General features: G+C 37.9%; 1 protein-coding gene across 1 annotated transcript in view; it reads right to left on the bottom strand.

The window, feature by feature from the left end:
• Positions 1–22,299, bottom strand: part of NEDD4 (NEDD4 E3 ubiquitin protein ligase) — a 114,480-nt gene that overhangs the window by 72,006 nt on the left and 20,175 nt on the right. Inside the window, exon 5 of the mRNA XM_031453000.2 lies at positions 5,097–5,150. Coding sequence (XP_031308860.1) covers positions 5,097–5,150 — 54 coding nt within the window. The remainder of the gene's footprint in view (positions 1–5,096; positions 5,151–22,299) is intronic.

Below are 22,299 nucleotides of genomic sequence, written 5' to 3'. Positions count from 1 at the left end.
ATTCCACTGTCTCTGCAATTCATTCACTTAAGAGAGTGTTGTGGTAAGTAAAGAAGTCGAAAAAGGATTTAACACATCAAATAAACATATCTCAATGCCAATTCTGTTCTGAAAAACTCTTAAGAGCTCTTTGCTGGCCCCTACTGGCGCACTGAAACAATTCATTTAGCTGTTTGATATCTATAAAGTACAAACCATGCTGCGTATTTCTTTATGTAAACAGAGTACATACTTGTTTACATTTTTGAGTGCTAGCACTGCCCTAGAGGTGGAATTACTTACTACTGCTGATAAAGCTCCCGCAGGAGAGAACAACAGACTGTTTGTCCTTTTAGAGCTTATGATTTTGTATATATATATATATTTTTCTGCTTTGTATTTATTTAACCTTTACTTTATTTTCAGTTTACTGGGTAATAAAAGTTTAATATTTTAATTTCTCCCCTAAATGTCATAGACCGAGGTTGGTATTCTACTTGAAAGAAACAAATTTATTTTTAAATAATACTCCAGGGTATATTTAAACCCCTTACCTGAATTTTACAGCTGGAACTCCAGTAATAAATATATACTGGCTCATTCATAGGAAAGTAAAAAGTAAAAGAGTTCCGTTGTTTACACCACATGGTTCTACACCCAACTTGTATTTTTCTAAGTAAGTTTTTTTCCTAAGTAAAAGCAAATATGTAAAACATATACTTGCACTTTGTTTCAAAGAGAAAACTCCTTAAGATAGATCTGTTCTCAATCACAATTTTCTAAACAGTGTTTTTAATCAAGTAAGACATGACGAAACAGAAATATGGAATTTATTAAATTTTATTTCTGACTAGAGTGAGATTGTTCTACATTTCAGGATGTATAAAGTTAAAAACCTAGCAATAAAATTATCATGCTATTTTGGTTTTATATAATCTGTCTCCTTTTTGATTTTATAGATTTCAGTATGTATTCCCTATAATCTTCCTTCTTTGCAGAAGGAAGAGTCCTAAACTTTTCACTCTGCCTTCAAATAACTTCAGCTTTCCTTTTTGAATTAAGTTAGGGATCTGATGACTCAGAAAGTGGATCACTTCTACCAAGCTAATCAATGAGATCTAACTGCTCGTGCCTGTGGCCTAAAACTTCCATTTAACAAGCACATCTCCTTTGGCTGTTAATAGAAATAATGAAGCAGATAAATGTTTTCTCTTTGGTAACCTTCACCATAAGCATCAGTTTCATGTCCCCTAACTAGATTTTAAGCTTCCAGAGAGCGAGGACCACATATTTCTTCTGATGCTCCTGAGCTCATGCTGGGCAGAGTAAGCACTTAGTAACACCAGAGAGGAGGCTGGATGGATGGTGGACGGATCCCGCTAGTACTTCTGAAGAAATACCAAAAAGTACTACAGCTGGACAAGAAGGAATGATGCTTGAAAAATCAGCAAAGAGGGCTTCAGTGAAGAAGAAGAAAGCTAAGAGAATCAAATGCACTTCCTAGCACTCTAGTTTGAGTTTAGGTTCTAGTGAGGCTGACTGGTTTGCTCTACTAGCTGTGGTCTGGGACGGCACAGGACTTGTCCCACTATACAGCAGTTATGGGCAGAACCTGGGGAACCTGGGGGGAAATGCATCCCCTGAGCCAAACAGAGGCCAAAAGAGGAGCATCAACCCTAACCTCAAGGGGAGAAGGGCTGCAGAGGGGTGGCAGGCCTCAACTCGGAGGAATCTAGGCAAATCCTATAGGATTTCATATTCTGGAATGAAACAGATAATGTCTTAGGATTAGATTGAAGCTCGGGGCCCCACATCCTGAGATATTTGGTTATTGATTATCTACACAGAAAACAATGGGATTACTTACATGCTATGGGTAGGCTCTGGAAAACCCTCATCATTGACTAGAACTTTAACGGCCAATATCCACTGTGATGGTTAATTGCATGTGTGGACTTGGCTAAGCTATTTTGCCCAGTTATTAGGTCAAACACCCATTGAGATGTTGCTAGAAGCTATTTTTAGACGTGACTAATATTTAAATCAGTGGATTCTTGAGTAAAGCAAAATGCTCTCCATAGTGTGGTGGGCCTCACCCAATCAGTTAAAAGCCCTAAGAGCCACGACAGGTTGCCTGAAGCAGCAACTCGGCCTCAAGACTGTAACACAGAAACCCTGCCCGAGTTTCCAGCTTGCTGCCCTGCCTTGCAGATTTCAGCTGCATTAACCTGAATCTTACCTGAATCTTCAACCTCCAGCATTGCCTCACAGATTTCAGACATGCCGGCTTCCACTATCACATAAACCAGTTCCTTAAAATTCCTTAAAATAAATCAATCTCTCTCTTTCTTTCCCTCCTTCTTTCATTCTGTGTGTGTGCTTGTGTGTGTATCAATGAAAGATGTTCAGAGTGCTTTGATAGCCACTGTCTCATTTCATGTTCACAATACATTTATTGATAGATAGGGCCAATACTGTTATTCCCATTTTTTAAACATGAGAAAATAATTTCAGAAGGATTAAATAACCAGTCTTGGGTTACAAGCTCACACGCCAAATCACCAGAAGGACTACGACAGGTCTTCTGATTTGGTATGGAATCTATAACATTCTCATCAATGCATTGTTTTCTTTTTGCTTTCTTTATATATTATGTTTATAAGTCTAGAAATATCCCACTGTTAGTATCAGAAGCAACTCTTTTTTTCTTTCGACATATCACGATGCTCTGTATAGTGCTTTACACATTGTAAACACTCAAAGCATGTTCATGCACCGATCAGAGTATGACAAATATCAATTTTGGCAAGTGAAGAGATACACTACACCAAGGTTTCCCACAAAAAAGACTTGACAACTACAAGCAGGGTGTAGAGCACCAACATGAGCTGTCCCTCCTTGTGGACAATATGCCAGTAACTCGAATAAAATAGTTCACCAGTGATGTACCCAAAATCAGGGAGAAATTCACTTCAGTGGAAAAATAACACAGTAATACCATGACCCAACAATTCAACCCCAAATACCAATCTCAGAGATACACTCATATATCAGGAAACATAGCAAGAATGTCTATCAATTGGTAATAGCTCAACACTGGACACAACACTAACACCTACTAAGGAGGATAAATACATACATTACAGTATTTTAGCATTTGTAGACGAAGGGAAAACTACGCATCTGTGAAAATGAGTTATTAAGGATCAATGTCACAAACATAACACCAAGCAAAAAAGCATGTCACAGAGGAAAGTATACAAAGCACTGCTATTTTAATAAATTCAGAAATATGAAAAGGAAACTACTGTTTTTAGACGTACATATGTACATGATAAAAATATTTCAACCAGCAAAGAAATGATACACACAAAATTCAGGACAGTGGCTACTACTGGTGGGGGAAGAAAATAAGATTGGGGAGGGGTATGAGGGGTTCTGAAGATTTTGGTAATGTTTGAGTTCTTGAGTCATAAGTGTACAGATATGTGTCTTATTATTTATAACAAAGATTCATGTTATATGTACTTTTTTTGTATGTATATTTCATGACTGAAAAAACACCAACACTAAATTTCATCTGGTCTTATCTAGAAGGAAAACAGATCTGGAGAGACAGGGGAAAAATAGAAACCATTCCCTATTCTATTAAAAAAAAAAAAAGCAAAAATACAAACAGAAAACCAAGTGCTCCGCAACTAACTAAATCTGATAACCGAATCATCAACAGCCATCACTCAGCTTACAAACTGAGACTGCCAGGTAGTGATGGCGTCGCCCTCGGCATCAAAACAGCACCGTTGCTTATTATGATGCTAACGAACAGATTTCATTGCAACATCTTCTGTTACTAGTATAGCTTTCACTTCTTGAGGAGGAAAAAAAAAACGTGTTATGTACTCCAACACTAAAAATAGATACTTAAAAAAAAATCCAGTTTCTTTGTTAGCTACAAAACAAATAAGACTGTTTAATTTCTTTTTTGGTGTTTCTGTTTAATAAATGCTTCTGAAGTGCTTTGAATATGTAAGACTGTTTTTGTACCTTCATACTCAAATCTTACAGGTTTAAAATATAAAGTATGATGCTGAAAAGGAGATTTGAAATAAGGTTCCAAAGAGACAAATTAGGAAAAGGATAGGATTTCAAGATAGTTTAGTGGGGAAAGTGGTGGGGGCGGGGGTGGGGGACGGGAGGGATAAAATAGGAATTTGGGATTAACAGATACATACCACTATACATAAAATAGATAAACATCAAGTATTTATTGTATATAACCTTTAATGGAAAAAATATGAAAACAAATATATGTATGTATGTGCATGACTAGGACATTGTGCTGTACACCAGAGATTGACACATTGTAATTGACTGTACTGCAATTAAAAAAAAAGAATTTATTGTATAGCACAGGGAACTATATTCAGTATCTTGTAAAAACCTAAAATGGAAAAGAATCTGAAAAAAATATATATATATAACTGAATCACTTAGCTGTACACCTAAAACTAACACAATATGTAAATCAATGATACTTGATTTTAAAAAAGGTAGTCTTTAGGAAATCAGGAATCAGAACTATCCTTTCATAAAAATAAAATCAAATTTAACTTTGCTTTTTCTCCCTCTAAGGGCTGACAATCCCTTAGAGGACTTTATGTCATCAGTGTAGAGAGGACAGCTTTCCTCTGTAGATGAGTGGGGATGAGGGGGTAGATGGCATGTTGTAACTGGATACAGGTAACCCCAAGAAATCCACTGGAGTGAGGGGGCGGCGGCTCCCTGAGCCTGGACTACCGACCAGGGTACAAGCATGGACATGAGGAAGGCAAGACAGAGACACAGGCTTTCCTGCCCTCTCCTCTCACAAGCCTTGAGGAAGACTGTGTAATCTGTTGAGAACTGACAATCAGGAGAGGTGCTGGGAGGAGAAGGGTAGAGAGCAGCACCAGGGAAGAGGGGAAAAAACTGTATCTATCCACCATTTCATCCAGAGTTCTCCATAACCAGCCCCAGAGCACCCCTCACCTCACAGGTGCCCAGCCCACTTTTCCTTCCTGCTCTACTGAACTACACACCCTTGCTTCGCAATTCACACTCATACAATGTTAACTTACCAATCGATTTTCATCAAACACTTCAAAAAGAAGTCGGTGCTCCTGCGGGTGGACCTAAGTAAGGAAAACACAACCTTTCTTTAAAAACAAGTGAATATCAGAACTATATTCAATATCTTATAAAATTACCTGTAATGGCGAAGAATCTGAAAAAGTACATATATATATACACACATATACACAACTGAATCACTTTGCTGAATATCACAAACGAATCCATCATTGTAAATCAACTGTACTTTAATAAAAATTAAAAGAAAACAAACAACAAAAAAGAAGTGAACATCAACCCACAGACACTGAGAAATAAATGCATGAAAATGCTCCCATTTCCTAATTCCTGTTATTTACAATGTATTTTACATCACACGAAATACTTAATACAAAAGCGCAGGCCAGTCACGTGTCACCCATTTCCTAATAGTTTTACTATAACAACAAATTGGTTGCTTATTTTTCCATTTTTTCTAAAATAGAATAAAAGAAAGTAAGATAAATTTTCAAGAAATTAAGTATCTGCAAGCACTTAATATATAGATTAGATTTTAACTTATTATCAATTTTATGTACTCACTTTTTATTTATCAGGTTAGAACTACCCAAAGCGGATGTTGATTTTATGGAAACTAGTGTTCTGAATCCTTTCAGTACTGACTTGATAAAACCATTTGTCGTTCTATATAAAGTACACAAGCAGTCATAAAGTATACACTGAGTTTTCACTTACTGTTTATGTCTTACAGCAAGAGTAAAACTTAACATGTTGTTTTTCAAAGCCAATGCTTTAATTTTTGCTGAAATGTTTCAACATCAAGTTAAATATCTACTAAATATCAAACACAAAGGAAGTCTTTAATAATTTTTTATACCAGAAGTTCAGATGATGTATAAAATATTCTCACATTTAAGTTGATACTTTCCCTATGATAAATATACTACATTAAACACTGAGATATCTCAAAACTTTGGTTTACCTGTCAAAAATATTGATAGCCTTCAGATAAACGTCCTCTATGTGTGACAAAGATATTTAGATACTTAACCCAATGTCCACTCTCCCTGATGTCCTTCTGAGGACATAATTTTAATTTTACCTGCAGCAATGGGCCTGGGGTCCACTGTACAACTCTGCGGGGGGTGGGCTTTTTTTAAAATGAAGTATTATATAAGTTCAGTAAAGTATAAAGTTTACTAACATTAAATATACAGCTTGATGATTTTTCATACATGTATACTGTGGTATCATCACCCAGATCAAAATCTGGAACACTCCATTCTATTTTATGTACTGTTTTCTATGTGAACAGTGCCCTCTGGACTTGTTCAACATTGAGACTCTCAATACGACTCCCTAAAGGGGTTCCCTCGCACCTAGGGGCGACCAGAGAGGAAACCTACTGGCAGTCGTCGGATGCGACTACTGGGAGAGCTCTTGAAATGCAGCTGACACAGCTGGGAGGGGTGTCCCTTTTGTCCTCTGCATTTCTTTTTCCTGCGTGGAACTTGGTCAGGACAGCTGGCACCGCTCCAGTCACATGGTGACCAGGGAGCAACCATGAGGATGGAAGCCCCACTCAAGGGCTAGACGCCGTGGGGCTAGCAGAAGAGTGTAAGACAACAATCTGCTCTAAGAAGATGTCGAGGGAGTTTTGGGGAGGAGACGACACTTGAGCTAAGACTTGAAAGGTGGGAAGAATTTGAGTAAGAAGGTATAGAGGGCATTCACAGCAAGACATCACAGGAGCAAAGGCACGGGGGCAGAATGAGCATGAGCTAAGAAGATTAGGCTGGTAAGAACATTTTTGTATTAGAAAATGGTAAAAAAAAAATTCCGTTAGTTAGGGTAGAGCCAGGCTGAGGGCACTGATATCCAGAAAACGAATTAAGACTTGACTGGTAGGGAAGAAAATAAAGCTTTTAAAGGAAAAAAATAATATGACATAGCTCCTATGTCATATTATTTTGTCAGTGATACACAAGATGAACTGGACTAGAGAAAGCGCCTGGAGTCCACAGGGACTGTGGCCCTAGTAACTCAGGCATGAAGCGATGAGAGATACTTAGGAAACAAAAGAAAACACTTTTTAAAGCAGTAAGGAGTATCCTTACAGACATCTGGGAAAGTCTTGCAACCATAAAGCAAAAACAGGACACTATAAAAAAAAAAAAAGACAACTGGAGAACAAAGCAGTGGCATTGCTACTAAAAATGGCAGTTGAATTCAAATAAAAGCAATTTAAGGTAAATTTGCAAAAATCTTCCAAAATGTAGAACAAAAAGCTAAGCTGAAGAAAAATATGAGAGAACATAAAAAGAGGGTTTTCTGAACAGATTCAGTGAAAGAATTAAGCCCTAATGCCCTAAAACAGAGGGTGAGTAAGCTACAGCTTATGGGCCAAATCCAGCCAGGTACCTGCTTACTTAAATAGCACAAAAGAGTATTTTTTTTCCATTTTAAAATGGTTACATTTTAAACAGATATCTAAGTATCCACATCATAGCCTCAATTTTTGCCCCCGGCCTGTGACACCTACAATATTTACTACCTAGACCTTTATAAACATTTTTGCTGACTCCTGTCCTAAGACATTTACTGTATGTTATCTATTGATTTATCTCCTATATATCCAGGACAGCAACTGCATGAGACTGTCCTTGGACTATGTGAGGAAAATGTCACTCTAATCAACTTCTGGGTTCTGCAGTTCACCTGAGGAATTCTGACTGAGAAAGAGAGCAATCAGCCTCAGCAACCCTGCATCTGGCTGGGCTCCTCGAACGATGACATGGAGGGAAGGAAATCATTAAAGAAATTATTCACACAAAAATTTTCATAGCTGATGGGAACCAGCGGCCGTCTACTGGCCATACGTAAATTGGCTGTCTACTTATCTGTCATATGTGGAACTCAGTTTGGGACGTGGATGTGTGAGCTAGTCCACAGAATGGGAATAATGACCAGAATGACAAACAGGAGCAGTTATACCGTGGTTCCTTCTGGGAAGCGGGGAAGCAGGGGAGAACATGGAGCCCCAGAGTCTGCTGCTTTCTATTACAAGTCCCTTTATCTGATCTCATTTTCAAGCTACGTGTGAATTCTTTGATGAGATGATTTTTTTAAATTTATTAAAAATAGGAGTAAAGCTATGGTCACAAAACCCTGAGTTTACAGGGTCATATTTATAGGAAAGATGAAAGCAGAAGAAACAAAAATAAAAATTCTGGCAATAAGCTTTTTGAAAAGTATGTTAAGTCCATAAATGCATAAAAGAGTAGAGAAAACACAACTTGCCAGCAGGGTAACCAAGTTTTCAAAGAAGGACAAAGGTACTGATAAATGTCAATTTATTCTATGGTGTTCGTAAAGAACCTGAAGAAATGTTCCTGGAAAGTCTGCTGGTGCCTGCAGGAAAAAAAACAGTTCAGGCACCCTAAAAATTTAGTTTTACTGAGATATAATGTACATACCATGTAAATGACCCATTGAAAATGTACAATTCAATGGTTTTTAGTGCATTCACAGAATGTGCAACCACCATCACAATTTTAGAACATTTTCATCACCGCAAAAAGTAACCCCAGGCCCTTTAGCAGTCCCTCCTAATCTCACCTCAACTGCCTCAATCTCAGGCAACATCTAATCTATTTTTTGTCTCTATACATTTGCCTATTGCATTTAACATAAGTGGAATCTTACAGTATGTGGCTTTTTGTAACTGGCTTCTTTTACTTTGCATAATGTTTTTGAGGTTCACCCATGTTGTAGCACGTGTCAGTACTTCATGTCTTTTTTAACTTTTTTTTCCTTGGGGGGGGAGGTAGTTAGGTTTATTTATTTTAATTATTGATTTTTTATGGAGGTATGGGGATTGAACCCAGGACCTCGTGCATGCTAAGCACACGCTCTACCACTTGAGCTATGTCCTCCTCACATTTCTTTTTATAACTGAATAATATCCCATTGTATGTATATACCCTCTTCTGTTTATCCATCCATTTGTGGATGGCCATATGGATTGTTTCTACTTTTTGACTATAACGAATAATGATGCTATGAACATTCCTGTACAAGTTTTTGTGTGGACATATGTGTTAAGTAGATTTTAAAATAAAACCTGCATTAAAAAAATAAATGAACCAGATAAGTATTTTCACAAGCATAAAGCATTATATAAATAAAAAATATCTTGGCATTTTATTTACATGTTTTATGTCTTTCTACATTGTTTCTCTACACAGTTAGTTATTTCTAATCAACAAATATAAATTACAGATACACAGCCATGGAAGAAAAACCCAAACAGTAAAAAAGATATACAGTACAGTGAATCATAAATCTCTCACCCTTTTCCCACCCTCAGGGAGAACAGAGTGAACAGTTTCTTAGGTCCTTCCAGAAGTATTTTCTGCAAATACCAGCAAACAAGAGAGCTGTTCTGTTTTTACATAAATAGGTGCATCATATACACAGTGTTCTGTACCTTTGTTAACTTTATTTAATGTTTTGACACTAACATCCTATCAATACACATATGTCTGTCTCTTTTTAAACAGCTGATGAGGATTTTATTACGTAGCTAAACCATAAGTTACTTAGTGTTTTGCTAATGGGGCATCCCATCCTTTCCCCTAGCTAACAGAATTCTGACTTTATTCAAATATTGGATGGTGATGTGTGTCAGGCTTACAGGCAGCTGCTCACCACTCCCGGGATTGACTTCTGACTCATCTAAGCCTCCGGGTAATTCTATTCTTCTTACCAATCACTAGGTTAGAAATACACACACAACACAATTCTGGCCCAAGAGATATGAAAAAAAGTCTCCCGGGAAACTTTTGGAAAAGGGTTCTTCACTTTTTGAAAGAGACATGTAGGAGAAACTCCCCCTTTTCTACCTCATCATGGGAGGCTATGTCATCTGGAACTGCTGCAAGCTTCTTGTGACCGTGGAGAGAAAGCCCAGAGAATCCCCGAGAGGCTGGGTTCAACATGACTGTTCAGCTGCTGCAGTCACCCCCTTTCTGCTATGATGCTTGTGAGGAGAGATAATCAATGTGCCTATTGTTCAAGCCAGCTTTAGTTGTCACTTTAAGTCTTGAAGCTGAAAGCATCCTCAATGATACACTTCAGAATGGCCTTCCCTAAGTACCTCACACCCCACAAATTCTCTTACATCCCCTCAGATTCACTCCTTAGCACCCAGTGTTTTCCCCTTCACAAGGCTCAGCACACTGGCAATTACTTTGAGGGGCCCACAGTAGACAGTAAGCTTCACTGAGGGTAGGGACGATGGCCTCACAGTCACAAGCATTAGCTAACCATTCTACACATTTTTAGGGGTACCATACTTTATCAAGTAACTTAAGCCACAGTTGATGGGTAGGGTGACATCTTTTCCACTGGTGCCATGGTGGCCTAGGGTGAGACCAACAACCCTCTCTTAATTCTTTTTTTTTTAATGGAGGTACCAGGGATTGAACCTAGGACCTCGTGCATGCTAAGCATGTGCTCTACCACTGAGCCATATCACCCTCCCTGCCCTGCCCACTCCAACAAGAAGCATTAGTTAAGTGACTGGGGAATAAGTAGAGAAAAATACCACACCAATTTTTTGTATGTGTAAGGAGGTGGGGAAGTATACATACATGAATAAGAACACTTAGGAAAAAATACCAGAAAATCACACAATCAGTGATGGTTTAATGGAGATTAAATTATGGCTGATTTTTATTTCTCTTTATAAAAGTATCCGTGGTGTACAAGTTATGTTGTTTCTGTAACATAACACTAATACATACGTGAACATATATAAGCATTATGGAAATAAAACATGATGAGTATGAATACTCAAGATACAAAAGGAGCACCATGGGCATACAGGGAATGGAGTGGGCGATCTTTTCCAGATGCTCATACACGATGCTGATTCTCAGAGCATATAACGTGTATTTCACACCTAATGTGTCGAACTTTTCCCCTCCTGTTAACTTGCCTCCCTTGGTCTCATGTGAGCAACCTTGAGCGTAAATTTTACTATCGTGTGCTATTGAGCATGAACTTCAATTTGGAGTCTTCCCTGTTTGTTAATCCACCAATAATAGTTCTCCCCCAAAAACTTTCTTTGAACCTCATGTTTTCTCAACGAGATAAAGGTTCCCTTCAACTCCTGGCCACAATTTCCATTTGGCTGAATGCCCAATACCCAAGTTTTTACTGTAATATCTCAACAGACATTTTTATGTGAATACATTCAATTGAAAACATTTTGTGCTACGTATAAATAATGATAAAAATGACAAAGAAGAAAACAGGAGCCCACATATAATTATGTCCTTTGTATAGCAAGTACTAAATCACCTCGTGTTTCCAGTTCTATATCCAGCTGTGATGAATTAGCATTGATTCACACAAATTTATCTAGCTACCGTTGCAATAAATTTGCAAATTTCTGATTGCAGTCTATGATCCCAGAATAAAGTAATACTGTCTAGAACATTTGGTAATAGTGAAGCTATGGAAAAAGAAACAATGAATAAAAGGCAGTAGCATTCTGAGCCTGGTTTATCATTTACAAATGACCTTCTTTCTCATTTTTGTGGTAACAGCTCCAATTCAAGAGCAGTACTGACTTTCAAATATCCTTTCTAATAGGAAATTAAGATCATAAAAATAATGGGAAGGTTTTTTATTACAATTTTAAATTGAAAATTTTTTACAATTTCAATTGCAATTTTAATTCATCCAACAGATATCCACATTATCTCTTTCTACCCATATTTTGATGTTCCTTTCATTACTGATACTGGCCATTTGAGTTTTCTCTCTCTTATTTGGGTTAGCTGTGGTACATCCATTTTATTAATCTTGTCAAAGAACCACCTTTAGTTTCATTTGTTTTCTCTACTTTTCATTCATTTTCTATTTTACTGATTTCTATACTCCTTCCCTCTACTTTTTTATTTTTTGCTTAAGGTAGAAACAGATAATTGATTTTAAGTACTTTTTCTTTTGTACATAAGCATTTAAAGATGTAAATTTCTCTCCAAGCAATGAATTTACTCACCCCATATTCTGATGTGTTACACTTTCATTACCAGTGAAAATGATTTATAATTTTCCTCATGATTTCCTTTTTGATGCATGGCTTATTTAAAACGTTTAATTTCCAAATATTTGTGGATTTTCCTGATATACTGATATACCCAGATATACACATGTATTTCCCAGATACACATTCCAGAATTCTATTCAAAGTCTACTGTAATCGGAGAACATACTCTGTTGAATCTCAAGTCTTTTAAATGTATTCAGACTTGTTTTATGGCCCAATAGATGGTCTATCTTAGGGAACGTTTCAATGCCAAAAATTGTTCTTTTTTTTAATCGAAGTATAGTCAGTTTACAATGTTGTGTCAATTTCTGGCGTACAGCACAATGTTTCAGTCGTACATGAATGTACATACATTTGTTTTCATATTCTTTTTCACCATGAGCTACTACAAGATATAGTTCCCTATGCTATACAGTATAAACTTGTTTATCTATTTTATGTATACGAGTCAGTATCTGCAAATCTCAGACTCCCAGTTTATCCTTTCCCACTCCCGTCCCTCCAGTAACCATAAGTTTGTTGTCTATCAATGTCAAAAAGAATAGATATTCTTCAGGTACAGGCATACTTTGTTTAACTGTGTTTCAAAGATTTTGCAATTTTTTACAAATTGAAGGTTTGGGGCAAACCTGTGTTGAGCAAGTATTTTAGTGCCATTTTTCCAAAAGCATTTGCTCACTTCATGTCTCTATGTCCCATTTAGCAATTCTCACAATATTTCAAACTTTTTCATTATTATTATATTTGTCCTGGTGATCTGTGATCAGTGATCTCTGATGTTACTATTGCAAGATTATGAGTTGCTGAAGGCTCTGATGATGGCTAGAATTTTTAGCAATATTTTTTATTAAGGTATGCATACTTTTTTTAGACATAAAGCTATTGCACCCTTTGTTAAGTATAGTGTAATATATAGTATAGTATATTCGTATAGTGTAAATATAACTTTTATATTTACTGAGAAACCAAAAACTTCATCTGAGTCACTTTGCTATGGTACACGCGTTATTACAGTGGTCTGAATTTGTAATGTCTCCGAGGTATGCTGTATCAGATACAGTGTTCTATCCATGAAATAGGTTAAGTTGATAGTGCTGTTCAAATCTTTTATGTACTTACTGGCTGTTTTTTTTTTTTTTTGGTCTAGTTGTTTTAGCAATTTCTGAGAGAGAAGTGATATAAAATCTTCAATTATTCTGGATTTATGTATTTCTCCATTTAGTTCTGTCCATTTTTGCTTCATAATCTTGAAGTCCTTTCATCAGGTGTATACACAGGACTGTATGTCTTTCTGATGAATAAGTGCTTCAATAATCATGAAATCTCTCTGGTAATACTCTGCATTCTGAAGTCTGTTTCATCTAATGATATTACAGCCACAGCAGGGTTTTGTTTTGTTTGGCTTAGTGTGTGTATAGCCTACCTTTTCCTGCACTTTTACTTTTCACCTGTCTGTATCTCTATACTCCAAGTGAACAGCCTACAGTTGAATCTTGCTTTTTTTTTTTTTTTGTAATTATTGAGACGGTTTGCTATTATCTTTCCATTTATTTTTGATTTTTTATTCCTCATTTCTTCCCTTTTGTCTTTTAAAGAATTACTAATCAAGTATTTCTTGGTATTCCGTTTTATTCCCTTTATTAGACTTTGACCTACAATTTTTCATTTTGATTTCTTCACGGCAGCTCTAAGGATTACAACAGGCACCTTAAACATCACAATTACAACAGGCAGAGTGGAGCCACTTGGATCACGTTCAGATCTCCTCCCAGAGAATCTGCAGAGTTGACTGGCAGCCCCCGCTGACCACGCACCTCTGAATCTACCCGTTGGGTTCTCTTTGCTTGCTCTCAAAGACTGGGCACAGCAAGGGTTCTAGAGCCTGGCCATTCTTGCCCAACACAAGACTTCTCTAACAGACAACCTTTGCTGGGAAACTCTCCATCCACCTGGATGGGACTTTCTCAGCACCGTGCTGCAGCGTGAGGCTCTTCCTACCCAAACTTTTCACCCCTCTCCTTGCACAGGTCTTAAGGCTGCATCATGATGAGAAGGCTCTCCCCATCTGTGTCCTTCCTGTCTGACCTTCACAGGTGCTTCCCCAATAAACCTCCTGCATATCTCATTCCATCTTGGTGTCTGTTTCTGAGAGGGCCCAAACCAACACAGATGGCACAAGTAGTGGGGCTCAGGACCAGCCCATGCTCACTCATCTGGCAAGGATATCCCCATCCTTAGCAGAATGTGGGACACAGAGAGTCAGTCTCTGACATAAGATGGTGGTCCAGTTCCTACAGATTTCTCCGGTGGTGTCCTGGGGAAATGAATGTCCTGGTGGAGGGGACACCCTAGCCAGTTTGATGTTTAAGGCACTTGAAAGGTAAGGGAAGAACAATGCCTACAAGGACAATGAAGTTGGCTAGTTATCACTGTGCTGTATTAATGACTTGCAGAGAGACACCGAGAAATTAAGGGCAGTTAACAAATGGCTAAGGGTTAAATCTGAGAGACAGAGGGCCTCTTTGGTAGCTTATAAAGAAGCCTGCACCTCCTAAAGTGGAAAAGAGGACAAAACTGACGAGCAGACTCAGAGGTGACAGGGCTGCAGAGCTCAGAGACATTTAAATGCTCAGTCACTGCGGGTCTATTACATTCATGTCAGGGCCCTGGCTGGGAAAACCTGGGACCCTGACATGTGGGACCGGAGGATCTGGATGGATGCTCCTGAAAATTTTGGTCACAGACCTCTGAACCCTCAGAGCTTGCAGAGTCAAGCAGCCCCACCCCTGCATAAGAAGAGCGAGCACATCCCCCGTGCAGGAAGACACTGCAGAGGCTGCTCCCTGTGCTCCCTCCTCAGGAGTTGCCCCCTCTTCTCTCCTGGTTATCAAGATAATAACCAGTGTCAAATCCCATCATAACCCAGCTGGGCCTGATATAGGATGAAAGAGACTGCATCTGGAAGAAGCTTCAAGAATTAAATAGCATGTTCTGGCTGGAGCCAGAGGAATACCCCTGGGACTATGACGCTTGATCAAAGAGGCAGAAACATAAGACTAGATAAGCAAGAATTCATTGACTTGAGGGCACTTTCTCAGGACAAAGGATTGAACATCCGGTCAAGAACCCCATGAGATGAGGCTAACCTGCTGCTAGAGTGGCTCCTAGAAGCCTGAAAAAATAATGAGCCACCTCAAAATGCCTGAGTTGCCCTGGCATACAGCAGGGGGAGGAATAAAAAGGCCGAACGAAGTTGGTAGATGGAATTTAAAAAAAAATATATATATATATATATATTTATATTTATATTTATATTTATATTTATATTTATATTTATATTTATATTTATATTTATATTTATATATTACATGAGGCCAAAATCCCTGCCAGATGCTTACGTTCCATGACTGGGCCAAGAGGACAGCATGAAACACAGTCACCAGGCATGTGTTGGTGACAGGGGCAGCAGCATCACCAAGAAGTGCAGTGCTGGCTCTCTTCCACCTGCCAGGACTGATGGCAGGAGAAGTGGTCACAGAGCTGGGCTCCTTAATAGCCACGGGGATGATCCTACACTTCCCCAGTAATGGAGACCAGGCAGTGGCGTTTCACTGCCAGAATCAAGGAGGCTACAGTTACTGTAATGACCAGCCAGGTCAGACAGGCATGAAGCTGACCTGACCTGACCTGCAGAGTGCAGAGCATGGCACCCCTAGGGGCAAAATGGGCAGGTGGCCAACAAAAGTGCTGCTTAACATCTACAACTGTAAGAAGGAGGAAGGAAGAGGCAGGTGGCTTCGGACAATTGCCCCAATTTAAAAATAACCCCTCGTCTAGTTCCCCAACCGGAGCCACTTTTCAGATCCCAAACCCACTGACTGAAGAAGTAACCTAGTCCTTAGGAGGAAGGACTCTGTCTACATCACTGCAGGAAGTGTATATTGTAATGACTCCTTCCTTCCTCCTCCAAAAGGACTATGGCCATTTACTTGGGCAATTGTATACTGGGGGAAAAGAATAATCAGATATACTGAGGACTGTTGGAAACAGAAAGCCAAAGCATCATCACGGCTTCCATAGTAAAGCAAAGATTTACAGGGATCAGATAACAAATGGAGTCCTGGCTAAAGTTCAGCTTACATTGAGTTCATTAGCTCTGTGGATCCACCCAATAGTCACTTCCCTGGTTTTCAAGTGTGCAGTTGGGGCTGACATACCAGAAGCTGGATCTCCTCACTACCACCACCACAGTGAGTCCATGGCTGGTGGGATAGGTGCTATCATAGTGAGAAGGCAAAGTGCAAGCCTCTGGAACTGTCCTCCCTCTGGTCAAGACAGTAAATCTAAAACAATATCGATTAGATACTCCAGCAAAGCACAAGGAACAAAAGAAAAGAGAAACTGAACATCATTCAAATTAAAAACTTTTGTGCCTTCAAAGGACACCGTCAATAAAGTCAAAAGACAACCCAAAGAATGGGAGAGATTTTTGCAAATTTTGTATCTGACAAGGCACTTGTATCTAGAAATATAAAGAACTATGACAACTCAGTAACAAAAAGACAAGCAACCCAATTATAAAAATGCACAAAGGATTCAATAGTCATTTCTCCAAAGAAGATACACGACTGGCCAATAAGTTCATGAAAAGGTGATCAACATTGTTAGTCATCAGGGAAATGCAGATCAAAACCACAATAAGATACCATTTCACACCCACTAGAAGGGCTATGATAAAAAGTCAGATAATAACAAGAGTTGCCAATGATGTAGCGAAGTGAGAACTCTCACACTCTGTTGGTGGGAATGTAAAATGGTAAAGTCACTTTGAAAAACAGTTTGGCAGTTCCTCGTAGGATCCAGCAATCCCACCTCTAGGTATATAACCCCCCAAAATGAAAATAGAGGTCACACACAAAAACTTGTATGCAAATATTCACAGCACCATTATTCGTAATAGTTAAAAAGTGGAAACAACGCAGATGTCCAACTGATGCATGGATAAAGTATGGTTATGCAAATAATGGAATATTATTTGGCAATAAAAAGAAATTAAGTACTGATACATACATTATAACACAGTTGAACCTTGAAAACATACATTATGCTTAGTGAAAAGAAGCCAAACACAAAGGACCACGTATTATATGACAGCTTCTATGTGAAATGTCCAAAATAGGCAAGTCTCTTTAAGAGACAAAGTAGATTGGTGGTTGCCTGGGAAGTGGGGCAGATATTGGGGGAAAAGGAGGAGTGACAGATGGTGGGTATGGGGTTTCTTTTTGGGGTGATGTAAATGTTCTAAAATTGATTTTGGTGATGGTTGCACAACTCTGTGAATATACTAAAAACCACTGAACTGCACACTTTGGGTTATAATTGTATGCTATATTAACTATATCTTAATAAAGCTATTTAAGAAACAAACAAAAATATTGCAACCTAGTAGGAATGTCAGAGACTAGTACCACCACTAAAGACCTAAAGGACACAAGAATGGTTTCTGTAATATGTTCTTTGAATTCTCCAGTCTGGTCCCTGGAGAAACCAGGTAACAGCCTTAATCACCTGTTGGTTCCTGGAAACAAGGAGTCCAGAGTCCTGGGCAGCAGCTATAGACTATGGTTCAACAAGATCCTTAATATGTAGCCTAGAAAGCTGTGTTCCCTCTGGGGACTTGGACCTTTATTTAGCTCAGCAGAGCCCAGAGTTCCAGCGACAGGAAGCACACAGTCCTGCAGGGGGTCTTTGGAACTGATGGTAAGTGGGGTCTCTCCCACTTCTATTCCTTAGTTCCTGAGCCATGTATTCTGTTGTGAACACAGCCTCATGGTGCTTCAGCTGTGCCTTCACTAGGCCACCAGTGCTCTGTGAGGCTACCCGCTTCTGGATGGTGTGGGAGATGACGTGACCAATGGATACAATGGTCATGGGCTTATTCCTGTACCTCCTCCTCTGTGAACTGGGTCCCCTGGAAGGATGAAAATTCTGCATGGGTTTCTATCCCTACGGAACTCAAATTCTGAAAGCCCCCAGATAATCGTGCTGGCTGAGGTTCTGCAGACAAGAAAGGCAAACCCAGGTCTATAAGTAATTTCAGGACAAATTACTGAAACTTTCAGAATGGAAGGGGCTCAGTTTAGTAAACTAACCACAAAATGGCTATGATCATGAGGGTTAATGGTCTGTAGTTTTATTTCTTCATATAGTTTTTGGTATCAAGAGTAGTGCTGGCCTCATGAATGAACTGGGAAATGTTCCCTCCTCTTCTAGTTTCAGTAAGACATCGTGTAGAATTGAAATTATTTTTTCCTTAAATGCATGGTAGAATTTAACAGTGGAACTATCTGGGTTCAAGGTTTCTTTGTTGGATGGTTTTTAACTTCAAATGCAATTTCTTTAAGAGATATAGAACTTTTCAGGTAACTCTTTAGAACTTTTCATTTCTTATTAAAGTTTTGGTAGTATGTGTCTTTAAAGGAATTGATCCACTTCATCTAAGTTATTGAATTTATGGGCACAGAATTGTTTATGGTATCCATTATTATCCATTTAATGTTTGTTGGTTCTGTAATGATCCTACTTTCCAGTTTCTCAAGAAGGAACCTTAGATTAATGCCTCAAGACCTTTTTTGCCCCTAATATAATTTAATGATAAATATTTTTCTCTAAGCACTGATTTAGCTGCATCCTACCAATTCTGATGTTGTGGTTTTTTTAAATTGAAGTACAGTTACAATGTATCAATTTCTAGTGTACAGCACAATGTCCCAGTCATGCATATACATACATAAACTCATTTTCATACTTTTTATTAAAGGTTATTAAAAGATATTGACTATAGTTTCCTGCGCTATACAGAAGAAATTTGTTTTTCTAATCTATTTTTATATATAGTGGCAAACATTTGCAAATCTCAAACTTCCAAATTTATCCCTTCCCTCCCCCTTTCCCCCAGTAACCATAAGATTGTTTACTATGTCTGGGAGTCTGTTTCTGTTTCGTAGATGAGTTCATTAGTGTCCTCTATGTTGATGTTGTATTTTTATTTCATTCTGTTAGAATATTTTCTAATTCCCCTTGAGAATTCTGATTTGCTGCATAGATTATTTAGAAGTATGCTGTTTAACTTCCAAGTATTTGGGGATTTTTCAGATATTTTTGTGTTACTAATTCCTAGTTTAATTCCATTATAGTCAGAGACCATATTTTGCATGATTTCTATTCTTCTAAAATTGTTGAGGTATGAGTTTTGACACAGTTTATTCAGTAAATATTCCATGTGCAATTTTAAAGCCTATGTGTTCTGCTATTGTTGGGTAGACAGTCCATAAACGTCAATTAGATAAAGCTGATTTGATTACGTTATTCAAGAAATCTATACCTTTACTCAGTTTTTTTGTCTAGTTATTTTAACCAATTACTGAGAGAACAGTATTTAGTTCTCCATGTATAATTCTCTTATTTTTCCTCAGCTTAAAATACCTTTACTACACTGTCATTTTCAAAGGATATTTTTGTTATAGAATTCTGAATTGACTGTCCTTTTTTTTCTTTGCTACCTTAGTCATGCTGTTTCATCACAGTTTCTGATGAGAAACCCATAGTTATTTGAATCACTGTTGTCCTATACATAATGTGTCATCTTCCCTGGCTGCTTTCAAGATCTTTTCTTTATCTTTGGTTTCAGCAATCTGATTATAATGTGTTGAGCATGGTTTTCTTTGCATATACTTTCTTTGGGTTTCACTGAACTTCTTTAATCTGTAAATGCATATATTTCAATAAATTTAGAAGCTTTAGCCTATTATTTCTTCAAGTACTTTTCTCCACCAATGTCTTTTTTCTCTTCTCCTCAGACTTCAAATGACCCAAATATTAGACTCTTTTAACATTGTCTACAGGTCCCTAAGGCACTACTAACTTTTTCCAATCATGTTTTTCTTTTCTTTGGATGAGATAACATCCACTGATTATCTTCAAATTCACTGATATCTCCATTCAGTTATTATCAGGTTAATTTTCAGATACTATATTCTTAAGTTTGAAAATTTTGATTTCATTCTTTTTTTGTAGGTTTTATTTCTCTGCTGAGAATGCTTATCTTCCCATCTTCCCATTCATTTCAAGACTCTTTTATCTTTGTCATGAAGCATGGTTGTAACGTTTATAATAACTCCTTTAATAAAGGAGGGTTTTAAGGGTTTTGCTAATAGTTCCAAAGTCTGTATCATCTTAGGATTGGCATTTGTTGATTGTCTTTTCTTTTGAGAACTGGTCATATTTCCATGATTTGTAGTATGCAAAATCATTCTGGATATATTTTGAAATATATATATATATATATATATATATATATATATATAGGGGGGGAGCTCTGGGTCCTGCTAAAATCCTTAACAGCTTTACAGTTGTTTACAGCACTGGGTTAAGTTCAAGGCCCTCTTGCTGCATCATGAATAAAACTGGAAGTGTTAATTTTTTTAAACACTCGAGACAATTTATAACACCTGAATATGTCTTTAATGTGATAATAATAAAAAGCCATGTTTAATGGAAAAAGGCTAGATGCATTCCCATTAAAACTGGGAACAAGACAAACATCTAACCCTTTTATGACTAAACATTATTTTACATGTGTCAAATAATGATATTCAAAAAAAAAGAAAATAGTAAAGTGTACCAAAAAAACCTCCCACACATTTCTAAGACAAATGCAAAAAAAAAAAGAGTATAATAATAACATAAGTATAAATTAAAAAAAAAAAAACTCAACCACTTTAAAAACTCTCTCCAAGCAATACTTGTTCCACAGAAGCAATCAAAGCCAGAGGTTATCGAATTTGGTGTTCACTCTAAATGTGAGTATAAACCAGAAATTTAGCTTCATTTTTCTTCACATGACTATCCAGTTGACTCAATACTCTTTCCTCAAGAATCCAAAATTCCCAAACTGATTTCAAATGCTGTTTCTATGCCACACTAAGCAGAGTGAGGGAGACCCTTCTCTAAACAAGAGAGACCGGAAGCTCTCTAGTTGGTGCCGTTGTCTGGATCTTCAGTAACAGCTTCTCAAACATTTGCTTCAGCAACTTCTTCCCTTCAATTCACTTTATTAAAACAAAACAAACAAACAAAAATCCTTCCAACGTGGAATACAGAAGAGTGGCTTCTGTTTCCCTGACTGAAATCAAGTGTGGCACCAGAGAAGCCTCCTGAGAGGCTGGTGTTCCAGGAAGGGTCAGCTCTGTCAGATGCTGCTGCAAGCATGAGGAACATGAAATGAGATAAACGTGGCACCATGGAGGTCACTGGGGACCTTAGTGAGAGCAGTTTCATTAAGTGATGCTGATAGGAGACTAGAGTGAGAAGTAGAAATGACAGGGGCAGGCAACCCTTTTAAGAATGTTGGTTATTCAGGTGAAAAGAGAAGCGAGTCAACAGCTAAAGGGAAAAATGAGGTCAAGGACGTCAAAGGATGGAATGTACAAATGGGAGTAATCCAGCAGAGAAGGGGAGATTACTGATGTCTGGCTCTACCAATGCTGGTAGGGTGCTGCCTCTGGCTTCAGTAAGGACTCTGACAGACGGGCACAAGGACACACTGTCAGATTCAGGGCCCTCCTGGGAACCTGAGATAAGTGCTGATTGGAGCTTGCTCTTTTGGGACAGTGAGGTAGGTGGAGGTAGGGGGAAGGCAGCATGTGAATGAAGGGTGCACAAGAAGAAATGTATCCTCTTGTTGGTAGACCCTCATCATCTCTTTTCTCGATCAGTGTGTTTAATAAATGACTGGAGAGACACAAAGAATGCATTACCTTTAAGTAAAACACCAAAAACTGCAAAACTGGAATAAGATCGTCTCTGATCAGAATTAAATTAGAATAAGATAATTCCAGGTTTACATTCATCCTTTACCTCTTCATTACCTTACATATGTTTTTCATTATAAGATAAATGGTACCAGGGCCATGTCATCGTGGGGATACTTATATTTAACTCTTTAAAATTTCTACAAATTCTTACAAGATACCTTGTAGAATATAGGTGAGAAGTTATCATTCTAACCTACTAAGAAAAAAAATCTTAGC

The sequence above is a fragment of the Camelus dromedarius genome, chromosome 5 (genome assembly GCF_036321535.1).
Source record: "Camelus dromedarius isolate mCamDro1 chromosome 5, mCamDro1.pat, whole genome shotgun sequence".
In the NCBI taxonomy this organism is placed as follows: Eukaryota; Metazoa; Chordata; class Mammalia; order Artiodactyla; family Camelidae; genus Camelus; species Camelus dromedarius.
Note: the sequence above shows the minus strand (reverse complement) of the source record. Positions and strands in the feature narration are given on the sequence as shown.